Source organism: Hemibagrus wyckioides, linkage group LG14, assembly GCF_019097595.1.
Source record: "Hemibagrus wyckioides isolate EC202008001 linkage group LG14, SWU_Hwy_1.0, whole genome shotgun sequence".
In the NCBI taxonomy this organism is placed as follows: domain Eukaryota; kingdom Metazoa; phylum Chordata; class Actinopteri; order Siluriformes; family Bagridae; genus Hemibagrus; species Hemibagrus wyckioides.
In genome coordinates this window covers 7,442,522-7,464,104 of record NC_080723.1, presented here as the reverse complement: position 1 = coordinate 7,464,104, position 21,583 = coordinate 7,442,522, and the positions used below count along the sequence as shown (strand labels likewise).

General features: G+C 37.5%; 2 protein-coding genes across 3 annotated transcripts; one reads left to right on the top strand and one right to left on the bottom strand.

The window, feature by feature from the left end:
- The first annotated feature begins 464 nt into the window (after window positions 1-464).
- LOC131364822 (brain aromatase) lies at window positions 465-4,447 on the top strand. 2 transcript variants are annotated; one of them, XM_058408220.1, is made up of 10 exons: window positions 465-618; window positions 1,081-1,270; window positions 1,396-1,546; window positions 1,650-1,804; window positions 1,894-2,070; window positions 2,320-2,434; window positions 2,525-2,636; window positions 3,222-3,384; window positions 3,556-3,800; window positions 4,033-4,447. In XM_058408220.1, the coding sequence occupies exons 2-10, from the start codon at window positions 1,150-1,152 to the stop codon at window positions 4,279-4,281; spliced, it is 1,488 nt and encodes a 495-aa protein (XP_058264203.1). In that variant the 5' UTR covers window positions 465-618; window positions 1,081-1,149; the 3' UTR covers window positions 4,282-4,447. The 2 variants fall into 2 exon arrangements, with proteins under 2 accessions (XP_058264203.1, XP_058264202.1); XM_058408219.1 differs by lacking the exon at window positions 465-618 and having other exon boundaries at window positions 950-1,270.
- Window positions 4,448-4,940: 493 nt separating this feature from the next.
- Window positions 4,941-21,558, bottom strand: ap4e1 (adaptor related protein complex 4 subunit epsilon 1). Its single transcript, XM_058408191.1, has 21 exons — window positions 21,214-21,558; window positions 21,031-21,102; window positions 20,806-20,929; window positions 20,641-20,714; window positions 19,172-19,293; window positions 18,924-19,083; window positions 18,571-18,737; window positions 17,485-17,558; window positions 17,284-17,406; window positions 16,730-16,839; window positions 14,920-15,059; window positions 12,549-12,661; window positions 12,333-12,451; window positions 10,797-11,093; window positions 10,391-10,502; window positions 10,022-10,160; window positions 9,587-9,851; window positions 7,972-8,523; window positions 7,271-7,461; window positions 5,677-5,837; window positions 4,941-5,504 (listed from the first exon to the last, which is right to left on the bottom strand). The coding sequence occupies exons 1-21, from the start codon at window positions 21,352-21,354 to the stop codon at window positions 5,344-5,346; spliced, it is 3,417 nt and encodes a 1,138-aa protein (XP_058264174.1). The 5' UTR covers window positions 21,355-21,558; the 3' UTR covers window positions 4,941-5,343.
- Window positions 21,559-21,583: the final 25 nt, after the last annotated feature.

The window sequence follows — 21,583 nt, the reverse complement described above, 5'->3', positions numbered from 1 at the left end:
AACTCAGCTCTGCTGTACATGCTCATATGCCGTCAGGTATAACCAATGTCAAAATAAGCAAAAATACTTTATATTATGTTACAGATGGTGTGTGTCTCAAAAGGCCCTGCAACAAGCATCAGTGCAGTAATTGGTTCCTGTCCTCATGTCCTTTAGGAGATAAAAGCTCCATTCATTCATGTAGTAGTGTGCGGTCAGGCTGACCTGCCTCCATAAAAGCCCTTTCAAATGATGGATTAGAGAGAGTATAGAACAAAGACAAATTAAAATACAAATAAATAAATAAATAAAATAAAAATAAGAGTAAAAAAGAGTACATTGCGTGTGACTGTTCTTCCCTCTTTTCTTTTTTTATGTGGATTTTGTTCAAATCTGGCAAAAAAAGAAGACTGAATTTACAATGGCTCTTCAGATGCACAAGTAAGGCTTGTATCTAAGCAACAGACAGATTTAAAAGGCTTGCAAGCCTTTTTTGAGAACTGAAAAAAGATTGATAAAAAACTGATCAGGTTTAAAATGAGGAGAAGCAGTAAACTTCAGCCAGACTCACCTCAGGCAGTGCAGAGAAGCAGAAAACCTTCTGCAGAGAACTCTTCAACTTTCCTCTAACAGAATAATGTGAGTATAAATATCTACTTATATCATAGTTTTTGTATCAGCTTACTAAATTACAATTTACAGAAGAATTGTCATGTAATGAGAATATAGAAGGCTGAGCTAAAATTTTTTTCATTGAAATGACTTCTGCAAGTGAAGATGATGAAGAAATCTTTATTATTTTGGTAAAAACATCTGTCTTTTTATCAAACACTTTGGCATGAAACCTACTCCATTCAAACAAGGCATCCACTTCAAAGGTTGTTTTGACTATTACAGTAACACAACAGCTTTGATTTGAAGGACTTGGAAAGCTGCCAGCCAAATCCCTTCAAATCCCCCTTTTTTCAAGGGCCATCAGTCCACTGTCAAGGCAGTGTACATTAATATAAGCATGAAGAGACACAAAGTTTCACCAGATTCAAAGGATTTGGATGTGATTCTCAGTCTAACTTTTATTGAACTGTTGTTATTTTTCCATAGTGTGAGGAGTTGTTTGGCTCAGGTGGTTTAAGTGAATCTTCACAAAGTGTCAGGTTGGAGTTACAGACCATGTCTGAAGTCATCGCTGCAGTGGAGGGTAGCAGATTCGGAGTTATATCAGGATTACTTTTGCTTGTTTTGATGATTTCACTTATAGCCTACAACAGAGGAAACAAATCCACCTTACCAGGCGAGTTATAACCTGTTTCCATTAATAAAGTTTCTGACACTGAATATTTATATCATTCAGTGTCAGTTCTGGTGAAAACATATTTAATATAAAATAAAACTTGCTAATTTACCATTTTCTCCCAGGTCCCTACTGGTTACTGGGTCTTGGTCCCATTCTAAGCTATTCTAGGTTTTTGTGGATGGGTATTGGTACCGCCAGCAATTATTACAATAATAAATATGGGTGTATGACTCGGGTTTGGATACAGGGAGAGGAGACACTCATTCTAAGCAAGTGAGCTTCTTCAAACATCTAAAAAAATATTTAGATTTATTATGCTATGTGTATGAATGTAATTCATGTGGAACCCCAAATACAAACTGACTGTATTTTTTAGGGCATCTGCTGTGTACCATGTTCTGAAAAGCAGTAACTACATTGCTAGATTTGCTAGTAGACGTGGATTGAGGTGCATCGGTATGGATGAACAAGGCATTATCTTTAACAGCAATGTCCAGCTTTGGAAAAAACTACGCACTTATTTTGCTAAAGGTAAATCATTTTCCTGAATAAATTGTTCTGAAGAAACTTTTCTATAAATATTGTTCACAGTTGTGTATGTGTGAATGCTTTTGGTACAGCCTTATCAGGTCCTGGTCTGCAGAGGACAGTGGGTGTGTGTGTAAGTGCCACCAATAAGCACTTGAATGTCCTAAGTGATTTCACGGACTCCTCAGCCCATGTGGATACTCTGAACTTCCTGCGCTGTGTAGTGGTTGACATCTCCAACAGACTCTTCCTCCAAATTCCTATCAACGGTACACCTGTTAATGTTCACAACTACAAAATACAAAATCGTCGCATTGTGTGTATATATATATATATATATACACACACAATGCTATTAATATTTGATATTTACAGCATTAATATTTACAGCATTAATATTAATATTTACACCATTGTGTGTGTAAATATTTATACACACACAATGCTACGATTTTGTATTTTGTATATATATATATATTTATAATTTCAAAATTTCAATATCTCCTCTCTGTCGGCAGAGAAAGACTTGCTACTGAAGATCCATAAATACTTTGACACTTGGCAAAGAGTGCTCATTCAGCCAGACATTTATTTCCAACTGGACTGGGTGTATAAAAAACATCAGCAAGCAGCGTCAGTTCACCACAAAAATACAAAACTTGTTTATTACATTAATTTCCTTGTTTGGAGTGCTACATTCTAACCCAAGCCATTGTTTTGTAGAAAGGAGCTGCAGGAGGAGATAGGGAGGCTTGTGGAGCAGAAGCGTAATATCATCAATGTCAGTGAAAAACTGGATGAGAATGACTTTGCAGCTGAGTTGATATTTGCTCAGGTTTGTATGTGTTATAAATTTACTTATTGTGTACCCAGATTAAAGACTAATTCTCACTGAAAAGTGTTGATTTCATCTTCTTTAACAGCAGCTCTGACAGCTGTTGCATTTGTAAGACAAGTTGCAGATTATTAAATCAATGCGCTTGATCCAACACATGATTTACTCTATAATAACAAGTTACAGTTATATGCTTGTACAGCAGACACTCCACATAACCAGATTAATAATGCGTGTAATTGTTGGTACGGTGAAGGTTTCTGTAATATTTTTATGTAGCATATATTTTAGTCTTTTGCAGTCTGGTATGACCACCGTGCTATGTTAAAGTCCCTGGAATGCAGAGGATGCCTAGGGACTCTATAAATGATGATTTGTGATGATTTATGTAAAATCTCCAGTGTCAGGACTTTGTAACATTCAAATTTCAGACACTGGAAAGCCTTTTCATGGGATTCTCTGTAACTTGATAAGCTGTAACTTCTACAGAAAGACTGTTTAAATCTGTTATTATGAATTTAAAAACAGTAACTAATGTGTTTCCTTTATGTTCCACAACATTAATTGTTTACTTATCTCCACCAGAATCATGGAGAGATGTCAGAAGATGATGTAAGGCAGTGTGTGTTGGAGATGGTGATAGCAGCACCGGACACTCTGTCCATCAGTCTGTTCTTCATGCTGGTGCTGTTGAAGCAGAAGCCAGCCATGGAGCAATGTATACTGAAGGAGATGCACAATGTCCTAGGTAACTCTTTCAATGGACGGTATTTCTTTAGCTGGGAAGTACAAAAATTTCACAAGTAATTTAAATTCTGTAGCCACATCCCTCCTTCAACCTTCTTTACTCAATTAAAAATAAAAAAAATTGTATACAACTTATGATTAAAAAAAACATCAATACTACCTGTGTTTCCAGGTGGACGGGAGGTGGAGCCGGCTGACCTGCAGAAGTTGTCAGTGATGGAGAGTTTTATAAAGGAGTCTATGCGGTTCCATCCTGTGGTGGACTTCATCATGAGGCGAGCGCTAGAAGATGACTGCATTGAAGGCTACCAAGTGGCCAAAGGGACAAACATTATTCTGAACATTGGACGGATGCACAAGAGCACAGAGTTCTTTCCAAAAGCCAATGAATTCACTTTGGAAAACTTTGATAACAACGTAAGTGGGAAGTAGGCTGCATTTATGTGGGCAAATTAAAAGTGGAAGGGAATATTGCATGAGATAAATTAAGTTTAAATTACTTTTCTCATTTCTTTTTTCTTTGTATAAATATGCATCAATAAACAGTACATTAAGTGATGCTAAACAATTCTCATCGCAGTAACCTCAGCATGTTGTTTTGAATTTATTTGTGAAAAATTGATCTGATGTGACTGATCTGCACTCACAGGTGCCGAGTCGTTTCTTCCAGCCGTTTGGTTGTGGGCCACGTGCCTGTGTGGGGAAGCACATAGCTATGGTGATGATGAAAGCCATACTGGTGACGGTTCTGTCACGGTACACAGTGTGTACTCAGCCTGGCTGCACCGTCAGCACCATCAGACAAACCAACAACCTCTCACAGCAACCAGTAGAGGAGGGGACACAGGGTCTGGCCATGAGGTTCATACCACGCAACCTGAGCCCAGACAAACAATAAGAAGCCTCTGGATTGGGACGACATCATTCAAATGCAGGGGGGGTTGAAATAATTATGAAAATGCTGCAGCCTCATTACTTCAGTTTGACTAAATGTGTCTCAATAATTTGTAGCAAAATGCGGATCAACGTTAATGAGAAATTGGAAAACTAAACAATTAAGGTAACATGATTATCAACTCAGTAGCTTAAAATAAGTAAATAATTAATTGAACTAAAGCAAATATTTCATTTCATTTCTTTTGGAAACATATTTGTGTTAAACACTTTCCTCACTTTTCTCATCAAGGCACAAAACTATTTTCTCACAGGTGTTATTATGGTATACAGTTTTAGAACTTTCAGGTTTCTCATTTATCTAAAAGTATAAATGAATATTTGGCTCAAGTTATAGCATGCTTTCTCCTAGTGTTTCTTTTAGATGCAAGACAAATATAAAAACTTTCTGATTAATACTGAAAAGTATATTTGGAACTCATTAGGGAAGTTATTCACAATATAAACATGTTTTTTGCATATGAAACTTGCCTGCTTTAGTAAATGTACTCATGTATGTTTTCTCAAGTACTCCTTCACTGTTTAACAGTTATTACAAAAAAGTTAAACAGTAACATAACTCACTTGCATACACAGTGTTTTATAAAATATAGACGTGGCTCCTTCATTAATTGTCTTTTATAACAAATACTGCTGTATTTAAACAGTAACAAATTAAACATATGAATATTAAACATGTCTGTTCAAATGTGGAAGAAAAAGAAAAACATTTAAAGATTTAAGATAGGAAAACCAATAAATATATATTTATATATTTTTTCATATACACCTTTAGTGTGACATCACCTTAGCTCAGGAATTGGGTTCAAGTAGAAAAAAAAACATTAGGATTATAAAGGAGTTTAAAAAAAAAAAGTTGACATATATTGCTTTACAGTCAGTCATATCTTCAAGGAAGATCTGATCACATCCACACACAGGCTTTTCATTCCTAATCTTCAATCATACTCGGTTAGCAGAAAGATTGTAAAACGTTTCAGTAGATGATTGATGCAGTTGTTGAAGCTCAGGGGTCTTGCAGGACTCTCTGGCAGTGGTAGAGGAGACAGTCAGGGAAAGCAGGTAAAGGAGAACGCAGCCAAACAGCCAGAGAGATGCCGTGTACACGACAGTGCATCAGGCAGGGGGCGCCACTCAGCAGACGACAGGCCGCAATGCCCTCTGACCCTGAAGATACAGTCATTACACACCAGAAAATACTGTACACTATTTAAAAAATGTATTAAAAGAAATACACAAATACACAACTAGAACTGACATAAACCATCCTGTGTTTTTTTAAGATGAGGAAATCATCTTCTGTTAAAAATCAGTTAACCAAGTAATGAACTCAGCTTACCAATAATGTGCACTGTGTGTAGTCGAAGGCTTTCCTGAAGAGCATTAAAAGAGGTTATGAGAGGACCTCTAGAACCTGTCAGAGGTTTCAGGTTCTGCTTCACATCATTAGAGAAGGATAGCCATAATTTCCCATACTCCTCTGTGCTCAGCATCAGCGGCCTAATGGAAAAGCACTTTATTTACTCAAAGAATTATAAATATTTTCCACCAGTTCATTAAATATGAAAAACAAATATTGTATCTAATCAAAATTTGCACAGTGAGCATTCATACAGGGGGTAAAGGTGGCTTGGTGTTTAGCACACTGAATTTGATTTCCGCCCTGTGTGTGTGTGTGTAGTTTGCAGTTTCTCCCCATGCTTTGGGGATTTCCTTTGGGTAGTCCAGCTTCCGCCTCAGTCCAAAGAGATGCAGTCTAGGCTGACTGCCATCTCTAAAATCGTCAATAGTGTGTGTGTGTGTGTATGAATGCACCCTGTAATTGATTGGCACCCATAACCAAGGTTCCCCATAACCAAGTAGGATAAGAGGTGTAGAGGTTGGGTGGATGAATGGAAGGATCATTCATACAAAACACTTTGATTAAATGGTTTAAATTTCATCCATTAACCATCAACATCAAAAATTCTGTAAATGTTTGTAAAAGGCAAAACAAAGAAAAATTTTCTGCCGTGATTACAAAAGTTTCAGAAATGCTGATTTTTTTCGTACTAATGCAGATCACTGGTGGACGGATGGAGGAAACCGGAGTACCCTGAGGAAACCTCTGAAGCATGGTGAGAAATTCAATGCAGTCAGGGCAGAGGAGGAAATTGAACCTCAAACACAAAATGTGTGAAGCAAACATGCTAAACACTAAGCCACCATCTCCCTTAGTTAATATTTCATTATATTCTAAAATTATATTCAGTTGTTTCTTGTATGTAAATGATTTTGCAAGCCAAAATGAAATACAATTTTCCACTGGATTTGCAAAACTTTCAGAAATGCTGATTCCTTCTACTCATGTGCAAGTGCATTTGCATGTATTGACACCCACAAAATCCCATAAAAGGTCAAATGCATTAACAGCTTGGAACATAAAATGAACAATGAGGGTAGTCTGAAAGGCAGACTAACGTCTATGCTAATTGTAATATTTAATAATATATATTAATAATATTAAGCGAGCACAAAATGTTGTGTCAGCTGAGGCATTTGTTTTGATATTGGCTCACTTTCTTTAATTTCAGATTTTCAGAATTAATGGCAAGAAAATAAAACAACTTGTTATCAAAATGTTCTTGATGGAATGCTTAGTCCCTGACCTAGTGAACTAGCATGGGGATGTGTTTTTAACAGAGACACTTGTATAAGTCACTCAGGGTAAGGACATTGCTAAAATACTGAAACTTGACAGCTTAACAATTATTCCAGATGTAAAAGCTCACTAATTCTATAAGTGAAATCAATCAAATCGAGGGTTATATGAATTAGTCTTTTTGTGTGTAAATTTAAAGACTCTTAGTACTCATATCCAGCATGATAAATGAGGACCATTGAGAGAATGTTCTAAAAATTTAAAGCACTAGTCTTGCGAGTGCAGGTTATACCTTATGAAGTCCGCAGTGGAGAGTTTGCCAGAGAACAGTAGAGTGTCTGAATATCCAGACTGTGTTTGGTACAACACCGATCCTCTGAAGGTCACTTGTATGTGAGGTTTCTCCATCAGCAAAGTGTAATGACACACTGATGAATCCCTACTGTCCAGACACTCCATCACATTTCCTCTTAGACTCGACATCTTCAAGGAGTTGATTTTGTAAAAATGAATATATTTATCTTTATATTTGGTCAATTTGTCTCAAATTTCATAAAATGCAGGAAATCATAATTTACTTTAAGGTAAAAAAAAAAAAATCTCTTATTGAATGATCTGATGAATCGTTAAAAGTTACTGATGAAATAAGTATTGTAAAGGCATTTTTACATACATAGATTTTACAAGAAAACTAACTGCTGGACCATATCAGTGTGTGCCAGTCTCTAAATAATACTTAAAAAGCACAGGTACACAACAGGAACAGCTACCGGTGACTTCATGTTACAGACTTGCAGCAATAAAATCACTGTATGTGTGAATGCAACAATAAATTCTTAAAATTTTATATCCAGAAAATTGAAGAGAATCTAACAGGATAGTGGGACTACAATAATTGAAAACGCATGGTCTGATTTAGTAGATGTGGGAAAATTGTAAAATAAACACTTAATATCTTTATATAATTTGAATCAAGTCACTATCACAGCTTACCTCCAGCTCCTCACAGCTCAGTTCGACAGTGACATTGTGGATTGGCATCTCTGTGGTGTTACAGATGAACAGCACAAGCAGTAGAGCATCGTCTTTGTAGACACGGCAGCAAGAGATGGACAGGTGGGGGTCAGAGGTCAAGCTGATAATGTTAGAGTGAGGCAGGTCTTCCAGTTCCGATGGTAACTGTAGAACAGTGATGTCAGAACATCCGTTTTGAGGCACAACTGATGCATCATTTGCTAAAGGTCTGATCTTCTGCATATCAACAGTGTCAGCTTCATTTTCATCCAAACTGTTGGGCGAAATGGTTGCGCATGTCTGTGGCGTATTACAGCCGTTAAATGTAATGGACTTCAGGGTGTGGTTTGAGTTCTGAACGTGTGCAATTGGCTCCTCTTCAAGCAAGCCATCGTATAAGTTGTCAGTCCTGCACCGGGAAGAGTGGGAAGAATTTGTAGATCCCTCGCTGGTGCTCAATGATGATGATGCTGACTCGTGCTGCCGGTGTTTTCGTCTGAATCGAGGTGCTGGAGCTTCAATTTTCTCCAACTGACTCAGAGAGAACAACAATGAGTAAGGAATAAAACACAATGGCATTTGCTGTTATTGTCAATATATTATTATGACAGAGTGATATGTTTTTTCTAAAATGTTTTATTCCTCTAATTTATTTAGTTTGTTAGTTAGTAACATTTATTTAACCAAAATATCAACACACTTCAATCTCTTTTTAAGAGAAAAGTCACTACAGTAATTAATGTATTAAAACCACCCAAAGAGAGGGGGAAAAACTATGAAAATATCTCAAAAGAAATCGGAAATACAAATACACAGTAATAAACAATTATAGCAGAAACAGCGTCCAACATGACTATACTCCAAGTTATTTACAAGCTCCAAAAATTCAATAAGTGAAGGGAGCAGAGTGAGTTTGAAGTGTTCCTCTAAGTAGTTCCTCATTGATGAGGAATTAAAGTTAAAAGCGTCTTTTCCCAGCTCGACTCTAACAGAGAAGAAGCAGTTCATTTATAACCTTTGAGCGAATACTGTATTGTGCATTTTTAATGGATGACAAATAATTAGGTAACAGGCCACATATTGATTTATAATTAAAACTGTACCAGTGTAGACGCTGTCGCAAGTCCAAAGGTGGCAGTTCAGCCTTAGCACATAACACATAATAATACCACAGCAATTTCCCAAAGATTATTATTCAAATATAGCACATATTACGCTTTTAATCATTAGTTAAATTTAGTTAAATTTTTTCTAGACATCTATAAAACAAGTTATCAGCTGCAAACAATGACTTTTGTTAGAAAGTGAAAAATTACAGCTTTATGCCCTCTGAGAACAGCTGCACACTTACTACTACATATTATAAATTATAAAATATTGATACAATATTAATATAAACCTGCTTGCACTTCCTGGCACAACTGTCAGAGCCCTACTTTTAACAAAATTAATTGACAGCTTTTAACAAATCAAAATTCAACACTGTAGTAATGATGCAAATTACTTGGCAGTGGAAATGCAGGATAGCTGTGAATTTACTGAGCCATGCCTTACTGTCTGGTACAAAAAGTGTTTTCATTTATAGTACACCCACCAGAGATGTGCAGTTTTGTGAGCCCAGTCCAACAAATAGAGATGATGCCAGCTGCTGCTTCTCCTGGTCTACATGTGGAGGCTCAGTTTCAGGCTCGAGTTCGGGCTCAAACTGGGAATCGTGTGTAGTCACTTCCTTGTTGGATGACTGAAGTACACTATTCAGCTTGTCTACTACTGCTGAGGATTCTAAAACTTCTTTCTGAGGCAGATAACCCTCCTTCCCCCACACTCTCTTCACACCCTCCAGCACAAGTGTGCTTGCTCTGCAAACAAATAACACTTCATCACAAGGAACCCAGGATTTGTACACTGTACACCTGTGTAAGTGTAATGTGACAATGAACATGATTTAATAATAATATAGACTACAGAAATACAAAATGAAGCACAAGCTAAGTTAAAAGTCTCTACGTCTTTGGAAGTCCATACTCACCCTATCCTAAGGGCTGGTTCCATGCTGTTACCAGAGAGGCCAGAGCTTAAGGAGAGCACAGTCGGGGACTGCCTTTCTGTGAGTGCACAGGAGGACACACTCACAGGCAGAGACAGTCCATACGGCTCCAAACTCAGAGCTAGAGAGAAAAACAAAATAAACAAAATCTTGTTGTCAATCAACAAATTCTTCACAGTATTCAAACACATCATATTCATATAGGTTTGGGTACTTTTATTACTTTTTCTACAGCTTCTATATAGTTCTATTCAGCAAGACTAAATTTGTTCACACTTTTCCTATAGTGCAATACAGCAAACTTAGGCAAGACGGCAATCATGAAAAATAAGGTTCTGAACATGGCAGTACATCTCTGCTGACACAGCTCTTCCTGTCTCTGATGAGGAGGTTTATAAGGAGCAGCACCTGCAGCTAGAGCTTCAGATACAAACCCATCCAAAAACGAGAGAGAGGAGTCCACCTGGTTCACAAACACACATACAAATTATAAAAAAATGTAACAAACATTAAGTAAAACAGAATACAGAAATGTTCTATATAAAAAATAAAAAGATAAAAGGATATAACATTAAATGCATTTGATAGGAAATATAAAGCTGAGCAAAAGGAAATTGAAAAATAAACAAAGCATGATATTAAACAAATAAATTAGCCAAAGAGTAAACTGAATAACAAAATATGATTAAATGCGGAAAAATGGACCTGGAGCTACTTGTATAAAGCTGCTAATTGCATTTTAATAGCAGTTCCTCACCTGTGTGCTGTCCCAGGATTGGAGCAGTACCCGAGCGTGGATCTGTGAGTCCTGGCTGAGACACTGCAGCTCATAAGCCTGCTGGCGCAGCACCGTGTCCAGGGACAAGGCAAAGCTCTCTGCCAGCTCCAGTACCAGCTCTGTAGATCCAGAGCTCTGACACACCTTAGTGAGGGCACATAGCACCCAGCTCCTGGTCTCTGAGCACACTCCTCTCTGCTCCAACAGCTTCTTCAGGAGTACCATCACCACACGCTGGTCCAGGCCTTCTCTCATGCTTGAGTACTCTCCAAGCACCTGATAAGAGAACAGGAAAAAATGGATTAATCAAAACTACTCTGAAAATCAATTTCAAAATCTGAGTCTTCATATGAGTCAAAATTCTTCACTATACATAGTACGTATTACTATACATAGGATTTTGATATGAACGTGTTCTTCATAGATTCTTTAGTTGGCTAATAAGAGAGAGAGAGAGAGAGAGAGAGACAGAGAGAGACAGAGAGAGAGAAATGCTAGAGAACATGGCATATAATACACATCATTACACCTCATGAAGGTGGCACAGACTTTTTTATTTCTAATATCTGTCATATGTATTTCCATCAAACCCTGAAAAATTTGTGAAAACAGAAAACATATTCCCCTCAGGCAGCATGTTTTTCTTTCTTTTGCCAAACGTATATGAACAACTGACCATTACACAAGTGCATAGCAGAGCATGATACAAGAGCATTAATGAGATCAGACACTGATGTTGGGTGAGGAGGTCTGTGGTACAGTCAGTGTTCCAGTTCATTACAAAGGGGTTTAGTAGGGTTGAGGTCAAGGCTTTGTGCAGGACACTTGAGTTCTTCCACTCAAAACTTAACACACCATGTCTTCATGGAACTCGCTTTGTGCACAGAGGCATTGTCATGCAACAGGTTTGGGTCTCTTAGTTCCAAGGAGGGAAAACTGAAATGTTACAGTATACAAAGACATTCTAGATAATTGTTTGCTGGAAAAAACATGTATTGGTGTGATGGTCAGCTGTCCCCAAACCTTTGGCCCAAATTTTTTGGGACACTGACACACAGGACTGTATTCAGGCCAATATCATATGGGCCAAATACTCAAAGAAAGGAAAAAAACCCACATTTGATTAAATTCAAATGAAACAAATATAGCCTGAAATATGAAAACACAACTATACAAAGCAGGTTAAAGTGGGTCATGCAAGGGACTGATTAAGCAGGATTGTTTTAATTGTATTTAAACTCAGTTTTTTATTTTTATATGAAGAGTTTAACTGAATTAAAAATGAATCAGCTTTGTGACAGGGTTTTAGCAACCTTTTTTCCTTCAGTGAAAACAACTGTAAATATTTTTAGTATTTTTTTTTAAAGAAAAATAAATGTTGGTAGGCTACTGATATCAGTTGATATTAAAGGTTTCGATTGGTATTGGAAAAAAAAAAAAGTAGTGTCATGCCATTTCTAATAGCAATATAAGCAGTATCAGTGTGTGTGTGTGTGTGTGTGTGTGCATTCCCACCCAGCTGATGACTTGCAAGAAGCACTGGGGTAGGTGAGAACAGTCACCCTTCAGCAGTGCCAGATACGAATCAACTGCATAGAGCTTAAGATGTCGGTCGTCCTCCTCAAAATCTGAACCTGAAACACAAAGTCAAATCTGATTGCTTTTCACCTTGTTTTAGTCCCAAAAATGAGCTTCTAAAATTTAGTGTTTTACCCTAAAATTTAGTTTTACCCTCTGCGAGCAGCCTGAGAAAGTTGTTGGGAATATCTGGCTGCATGAGGTCACCACCCAGAGAGAACACTGCATTCATAGTCTGAATGAACCACTCATTGTCTGGAGCATACGTATAGCATTTTTATAGGAACATAAACACACGTCATCTGTAACCTATAAATATCACCTTCTATACACACTAAGATATAATAGAACATATATTTAACAACATTTACATCGTCCTGCAAAATTAAGGGCAGCTAAAGATTATTGTATGAAATAAATGTAAAAAGCCTAAAAATATAAAAGAAATACAATTTTCCAATTGATAGGAGAAACTATTTTTCACTGTTAAAAAAATCTCTGTTTTTTTTTTACAAAATTATTAAATGAATACAAAAAAAATTCTCATTCTTGAAAAAAATTTTTTTTTTTCATTTACTCTCAGTCCCTAGGAGCTTTATAGTTGTTTCAATGGAATATATTTATAGGACAGACAAAACCTTAGAGAATACCTGAGAAAAAGAGATTAAGAGGTGAGATTTATTCTCACCATGGCAAGCATCATAAAATATTAATTGCAAGAGTGGCAACAATTTTGAAATGTGTTTTGCAACTATACAACATCTACAGTGAGGGAAAAAATTATTTGATCCCCTGTTGATTTTGTATGTTTGCCCACTGACAAAGAAATGATCATTCTGTAATTTTAATGCTAGGTTTATCTGAACAGTGAGAGACAGAATAACAACAAAAAAAATCCAGAAAAATGCATTTCAGAAAAGTTATACATTGATTTGCATTTTAATGAGTGAAATAAGTATTTGATCCCCTATCAATCAGAAAGATTTCTGGCTCCCAGGTGTCTTTTATACAGGTAAGGAGCTGAGATTACAGTAGGAGCACTCTCGGGGAGTGCTCTTAATCTGAAAGACACCTGTCCACAGAAGGAAGCAATCAATCAGATTCCAAACTCTCCATCATGGGCAAGACCAAAGAGCTGTCCATGGATGTCAGGGACAAGATTGTAGACCTACACAAGGCTGGAATGAGCTACAAGACCATCGCCAAGCAGCTTGGTGAGAAGGTGACAACAGTTGGTGCGATTATTCCCAAATGGAAGAAACACAAAAGGACTGTCAATCTTCCTCGGTCTGGGGCTCCATGCAAGATCTCCCCTCATGGAGTTTCAATGATCATGAGAACGGCGAGGAATCAGCCCAGAATTACACTGGAGGATTTTGTCAATGATCTCAAGGCAGCTGGGACCGTAGTCACCAAGAAAACAATTGGTAACACACTATGGAGTGTACACTACTATAGACTGGATTTCAGTCTTATAGACTGAAATAGCACCCGCAAGGTCCCCCTGCTAAAGAAAGCACATGTACAGGCTCATCTGAAGTTTGCCAGTGAACATCTGAATGAATCAGAGGAGAACTGGGTGAAAGGTGAAAGTGTTGTGGTTTGGCATCAACTCAACTCACCGTGTTTGGAGGAGGAGGAATGCTGCCTATGACTCCAAGAAGACCATCCCCACCGTCAAACATGGAAGTGGAAACATTATGCTTTGGGGGTGTTTTTCTGCTAAGGGGACAGGACAACTGCACTGCATCAAAGGGACGATGGACGGAGCCATGTACCGTCAAATCTTGAGTGAGTACCTCCTTCCCTCAGCCAGGGCATTGAAAATGGGTCGTGGATGGATATTCCAGCCTGACAATGACCCAAAACAGACAGCCAAGGCAACAAAGGAGTGGTTCAAAAAGAAGCACATTAAGGTCCTGTAGTGGCCTAGCCAGTCTCCAGACCTTAATCCCATAGAAAATCTGTGGAGGGAGCTGAAGGGTCAGCCACAAAACCTTAATGACTTGGAGAGGATCTGCAAAGAGGAGTGGGCCCAAATTCCTTGAGATGTGAGATGTGTGCAAACCTGGTGGCCAACTACAAGAAATGTCTGACGTCTGTGATTGCCAACAAGGGTTTGCCACCAAGTACTAAGTCATGTTTTGCAAAGGGGTCAAATACTTATTTCACTCAATAAAATGCAAATCAATGTATAACTTTTTTGAAATGTGTTTTTCTGGATTTTTTTGTTGTTATTCTGTCTCTCACTGTTCAGATAAACCTACCATTAAAATTACAGACTGATCATTTCTTTGTCAGTGGGCAAACGTACAAAATCAGCAGGGGATCAAATAATTTTTTCCCTCACTGTATATAATTTTGAGCTTAAAATCTCAGTTATTGCAAGTTATTAATTTTACATTTAAATGTTTGCTCATTTTCATGAATATAATTCAGGACACTGTACATGTAATGGATGAACATAATCTTTCAAAAATAATCTACTCATAAAATGGAACGTCTTGCAATGATAAAAGGATATTTTTCAGCTAGCTCAGCCACTTTTCCCACAAGATCAATGATGGTGTAGTTATCGTTACAAAGCCGGAGGAATCCCAACATTTTCTCCACGATCACAGTAACGTTCTGAGCATTCGTGATCCTGAAGAGCAGCTCTAAGGTCTGAGGGAAAAAAGAAGGAGGAAGAGTACAGGGTAAACAGGGAAGAGAGAGTCAGGAAGCACTGCACTTTTGATTCCAGCTGTATTATGACATGCTAAAGCAGCTTAAAATAGAACTGGTGAGTTTTTATGGTGCTACTTTTAATCAGTGGACATTGATTTGGTTTAGTACTGAGAGGACAAAGTGTTGTGGACACAATCAAAGGCTAAAATTTAATCATCATTGCTTATGATGCACTTATCCAATCTCACGCCAATTGAAGCTTATCCAATCTCACGCATGCATAATAACTACTTAGACAAACAGGTTCCTGAAAAGCACAGCAGCATGATTTCCCTATAATCTGAAGATTGTGAGTTCAAATCCATATGATGGATATGATGGACAGCAAAGGGTCTCAGGGTGGCATATTCTCTCCTCTACCAATCACAGTGACACTGGCCAATCAAGGATGTCATGCATAAAGAAGTGGGCTTTGCTCTGAGTTTGTCACACCTGTCAGCGGTTTAAAAGTTCACCCTCTCTGGTTGGTATCTCTCATGTCAGATTAGTGACTGGAGCATCTATGAATAAATTAGGAAGAAAATAAGGAAAAGATCCACACATACCCCACACCCCAAATTAAACTCATTAGATCAGAGACTAGCTCCAGTAGGTCAGAAAGAGATTTCATAGATTTGTTCTAGTCTGAACTTACAAAATGACAAGTTAATGACAAATTTATAGAGAACATAGTCTCCATTCATCCATTCTCTACATCCTACTGGGTTGTGGGGAACTTGGAGCCTATCACTCAGGGCACAAGGCAGGTTTACCCTGGATGCCAGTCTATCGCAGGGCATACACACACACACACCCATTCACACACTATGAACAATTAAGAGATGCCAATCAGCCTACAACACTTGTCTTTTACTGGAGGAGGAAACTGAAGTAGCCAGAGGAACCTGAAGGAACCTGAAGCATGAAAACTCCACACACACAGGGCAAAGGCAGGAATCAAACCCTCAGCCAACTGAGGCAACTGTGCTAACCACCAAGCCACTGTGTCCCTTAAACATAGTCGCATAGTCTCACAGGTTTGAGCACTGACAAAAGTATTACAATGAAGCAGCACTACTAACCAAAACATAACTTGGAATTGGGTTATTTCTAGCCATAAACTATTCACTTAGGGTTAAGAATTAAAAGATCATTCTTCGCCATTCCCTCTGCCTTGCTCGAGTTGCTTACCCAGATCTTTGAAAAGGAGCAAAAAAAATTGGTAAACAGCTATACAAATATTAGTTGAACATCCATGTGCTACAATTTCTTAGCATTTCAGCTGCTAATCCCAACAAGCCCAAACAAATGTATCCCCTTGTTTATAGACCTGCTGTACCACCAGTTGTGACGTACAAATTCAGCAGATGCTCATGTGACAGATCAAATATAACAACACCCTTTTGCCTACTGACATTTGAATAAGGTTCTCATTTTGGTGGAGGAAACAAATTCTTTGACTGTGAGCATGTTAGCATGCATGTGTTTTCTCTGAAAGGAAAAAAGTGTTAATTTACTAATATAAAAATGAAGGCTGCATTTTGAGTTTATCTGTTTTACCATAACCCCAAATGTGAGCTTTTAATGTAAGGTTTATATCAGAGCCAAAGCAGATTTGCTTCCATGACCTCTCTCTTGATGATGAGATCTGTGTGATCCAAACACTCTATAATAGTCATCTGGTGCTGCAGCGCGAGGTTGGCATCATACTGAACCACGTATGTTAAAGCTTTCAACCCTGTTGAATTCAACCAGAGAGAGAGAGAGAGAGAGAGAGAGAGAGAGAGAGAGAGAGAGATTCTAAATTAGAAAACAAATTCATCCCAAATTTCATTAGTGGCTTGGTACATCAATACCTGCCACAAAAAGAGGAACAACTCGGCCAATCATTGACACACTCATAAACTCACATGTGCTTGCTTGCACACAAACACACCAATCTTATGGACTATAGGCTCTTTGATTTGTATTTTTTTTATCTTATCATTTGTTCTCTGTTCAGGTTTTATTGCTTATAAATGCTTTAGCAAAATATTGTACAATTTGTACAAAGTTAATTTGAACTGAATTGAACTGAGAAGACAAGCAAAACATTATATGTGTTTGACATACAATTTGTGGTTTGGACATTTCTAAAAGCTCTTGAGAGAATGAGGAAGGGAAAAAATGGAATGTACTTTACCCAGGTACTTCAGGTTAATCTTCGGAGACAGCACAAAGTTTCCAATGCATCTAGCTGATTTTTCTAGCAGCTCAGCTTTAGGGTATACAGTATAGATCGCCTTCACACACTCGTATAGAATTGCTGGAAAAGACATGGCAGTCAAAGCACGGCACATCAATAATAATTTACAACACGATACTTATTTAGAGGAAAACTTACCATAAGTTATGTTGTGGTTCATTTCTGCTCGGCGCAGAGACTCATCTAAGACCTCGTACATCAGCTCACTCATGCTGTGTAGAGTGTGAAAAGTGTCATTATACATCAAGCGCAATTAGAAAACAAACCCTCGGAAGCATCACTATAAAATCCAATGTGTAAGAAATAAAACATATTATACCACAGTATGACTGAATTCTCTGATCTGATTGGTCAGAAGGTATGCAGCATCTAACAGTGCTCATTATAATATGTTTCGGTTTCTATTGCAACGGTTTACTTTACACATGGACTTGTACAACAGAAATTTCACACAATCTCAGAATAAATATACGCAGATTTAAAAAACAAAACAAAGTAAAACATATAAGTGTTAATGAGGTGAAGTGTTTATAATTATAATATATTATTTATAACATTTATGGAAGGAATCATGAGTATCAGCTGTCACTGTCACTATGCTATGCAAATTTCCACAGAGAAAGAGAAAGCGAAAAGGAAACAGTTAGACAGAGAGAGAGAGAGAGAGAGAGAGAGTTTGATAAATGCATGATGCTTAGTGTGGCTATTACGTAAGCGATAACAGAATATTGTCTCTTGGATGTTCCATTACATTAAATCTAACTAGAAATCATTAAAAATGCATGACATATCCTTCATTAATAAATTAAACATTGTAATTGCTGGCAAATGATAGTTGGCTGGGGTAGCGGTGGAATTACACACTTCTTACATGTAGTTGTATAGAAATAAGAGAAAGTTTTCAGACTTTACAGTGTCTGATAATTTACATTTCTGCACAGCAGTGACACAGGAGCCTCCTTTCAAAAATGTCAAAAAGCAGTTACAGCATTTACACACAAACTGATGTGGAGTTTTTTTTACCAGGACCCTTTATTGCTATAGAAATGATAACTTTAGAATGAGCACATTAATGTGACACTTTCAGCTTTCAGATGGAAATACTACCAACATTTTCGGCCAATCAGAATCAAGATTGCAACGGCACTGTGGTACAAAATACATTTTTATATAATTGAGATGAGTATTGTGTCTAGACTGTGTCTGTTCAGATGCAGTGTGCACCTCTGGTCCTCTTTCCCCAGCAGAGACAGGATACGGAGCAGTTGGATCTGCAGCCATGGAGCAGGGACACTGTGGTAGTTAAAGTCCAGAGGCAGTTTCCCTCCAACCACCTGCCTCAAGATGGTCACAAAGCTGCTTGTCAGCTCCTTGTAATTGTCTGGGTTCTCCTGATAACAAGATAGATATAATCCATCATGCTTACTGCAGCACACAGAACACAGCAGACAGTGAGGGACAAACTGCTGCCTAATATACAGAAGTAAATTCTTAATGAAAATTTATATCACATGCAGCTAAGTGTTTTTATTCATGTGGATGGAGGAAGAAAATCCTGTGAAGCATGTAGTGAAGACCTTTATCATCTGCAGGTAGATGTGTAAAGAGGACATCATGACTCCAGGATCTTTGTCACACAAGGCTTTATGAAACTTCTTGTGAATATGCTGCACTTGATTTGGCGCGATCAGATAGAATTTGTACAAAGCAAGCACCGCTTTCCGTCTAATGATTTCCCTAAAAACAAGTCGACCACATGGCAAACATGAGCAAAGAAATACATTTCTCATTAGATTAAGTGAATCTGATGATTTCTGGATCTTACTTTTGATGAGACAGCTTCTCTTCTACCAGGGGCAGAATGGATGGGATCATGTCTTTGGGAAATATCTGACTTACAACAGTCAGAGCCATGCAGACCTCAATGAGGTTGGTGCTTTGAAGATCCTGTAAATGACAAGTTATGCTTTAAGAAGCCGGATTTATTCTTGTCACAGATATTTTCAGTACTTTGATAACAAGTATAAATCTTTAAAAAATTAAAGTGAAACTTAACTTTAAATGTTAACATTCTGCAAATTGTAAAAAGTTATACAAAACCTTTTAGAGACCTCTTTATCAGTGGTGAATTATTTTGCTCTTTTATAGACATTAACTCTTTATCAGAAACTCAAAAAATGGAATTTGCATCTGTTTCAGCATTGTATTTCTTTGTGATGTCACACTCTACAGTGGTGATTAATGTAGACACATATGAAAGTGGACACTCAAGGATTTTATAGCTTTTCATTTGTCTGTTGTTATCTAGCTAACTAGAGTCAATATTTTCTTAGAAAAGTTCCAAGAAAACAAAAACAATTATATTTTTTTCCAACACAAATATCTTTGAATTAAATGGTGAGATCAAACACATTTCTGCTCTCTGAGATGCTCCAGTCAGCTAAAATTTGAAGGTGTTTATCTTCAACCACTAAACTACTGTTCTGACTCATTTTATATCAGACTTCCGGCGTTAAAATAATTCATTTGTTTATACAGATTGGATATATCTGCCAGCAAAATATAATAAATGATAAATGGGTTCAATAAAATATTATAACTCACAGGTTTTTAAAAAATGCAACACCACTGTTTTGCCCGCAGCTAGCAAACCAAAAGATTGTAACATGTCATAGAAATGTCCTCAAGTATCTCGGCAGGATATTTCCGTCATATTATGTTATACAGATACCTGACCATGTTTTGCTTAAACTGAGCTCGTCATTAGTTTTCAAACAACACCAAAGGTGGAAACTGGTCATTTTAGCTGCCAGTAGAGCTCTATTTCTTCTAAACAGCTCATTATGTTTTAGTCAATCATTCAACCATTTCAAGTCCCCAAGACTCACAGTTCATTTATTCAATCAAGATGCTTGGGATAATTTATACATGTATTAATTTTTAAGACTTTTTAAGACTGGGTGAATCTGTAGTACATTTTGACTACTGTAAAGAATACACAGATACAATTTTTTTTTTTTCGTTTTATATTCAGAAAAGTGCACATTGTTTTGCAAATTTATGATTAAAAAATAAAATGTCTTTTCAGTCATTTTTCATCATTTAAATTTTGTTCCAAATATGCTGAATTGAAATCGCAAAGCCAGTATCATAATTCGAAATATGACTAGAGTTTTTTTGTAGTGCCAGAGTCAGATGTTTAAACCCATTTCAAACCATTTTTTGTAGTTGTGTTATAGGATTTCATTTTTAACATCATATGTAAATCAACTGTCAAAGAGTAAACATACAGACCTTTAATACTGTATTGACCAGTAGTAATAGCAGTTCATGACTCTCATTAAGAAACAGTGACACTGCAAGGTAACCTGCGATCACATGAAAACAAGCACATATTGTGGAAAATCAGCTACAGAACATGATCAAGCATCCTGACTGATATTAATGTGCGTAACATACCGACTCTCTTCTCCAGTACTGTGCCTTGCTGAGCCAACTTGATGGCATGGATGTAAGCAAAGGAAGCTTCATATCCGAGCATCTCACAATACATAGCTCTCACCATCAGCTCCCTCATTTGTCTCTGAACAGAAAAATATATATATTCTAACATATATCTAGTGCAAAAAAAGGCTACAATACTAAAGACACAGACAGGCCACCAGGGCTATAAAGCAAGTTCACCATTGTAGTATTAGGTGATGATATCTGCTCTTTAATAGCAGCCAGCTCTTTAGTGATGAGCTTCTCTTCTTCCTGAAAAAAAATGATGAGTTAGCACTTTACTGCTACATGCTTATGACAGAACGAAATAAATCCTAAGGCACTGCCAGTGTCAGGAAAGGAGATGTGACGGTAAACACTCACATTTTTGGATGTCAGCTCAGTGATGCTTCTGACCAAGTGTCCTAATTTGGAGGTGGGTGAAAGTTTGGAGGCTCCAGGCTGAGAATCCAGCGACAGCAGACTCGGGAGAGCACTGAGGGTCTTCTCAACAACATCACTCATTGCAGCTCGGAAAGGCACAAATTACAAAGCAGCCCTGTTCTTTTGGGCACTGCCTTCTTTCGGACACGATCAGTTCAAGCGTCCCCCCCAAAATAAACGGCTTAAAGACGCTCATAAGGTAAGTGGACACTGTAAAAGGAGAAATGTTTACACCACTGAAACTAGCCGCTGGTTTAATCCCAAACGCCTCCTTGTTCCCTATAAAGGCGCACTATATAGGGTATGAAGC

What these genes read in the sequence shown, in the direction of transcription:
- LOC131364822 (XM_058408220.1), top strand. Translation starts at nt 1,150, where the DNA reads ATGTCTGAAGTCATCGCTGCAGTGGAGGGTAGCAGATTCGGAGTTATA. An exon ending in CCTCCAAATTCCTATCAACG is followed by an intron (nt 2,071 to 2,319) that starts GTACACCTGTTA and finishes CTCTGTCGGCAG; the next exon opens with AGAAAGACTTGCTACTGAAG. An exon ending in AAAAAACATCAGCAAGCAGC is followed by an intron (nt 2,435 to 2,524) that starts GTCAGTTCACCA and finishes ATTGTTTTGTAG; the next exon opens with AAAGGAGCTGCAGGAGGAGA.
- ap4e1 (XM_058408191.1), bottom strand. Translation starts at nt 21,354, where the DNA reads ATGAGTGATGTTGTTGAGAAGACCCTCAGTGCTCTCCCGAGTCTGCTG. An exon ending in CATCACCTAATACTACAATG is followed by an intron (nt 20,930 to 21,030) that starts GTGAACTTGCTT and finishes TTTTCTGTTCAG; the next exon opens with AGACAAATGAGGGAGCTGAT. An exon ending in GAGAAGCTGTCTCATCAAAA is followed by an intron (nt 19,084 to 19,171) that starts GTAAGATCCAGA and finishes ACTTGTTTTTAG; the next exon opens with GGAAATCATTAGACGGAAAG.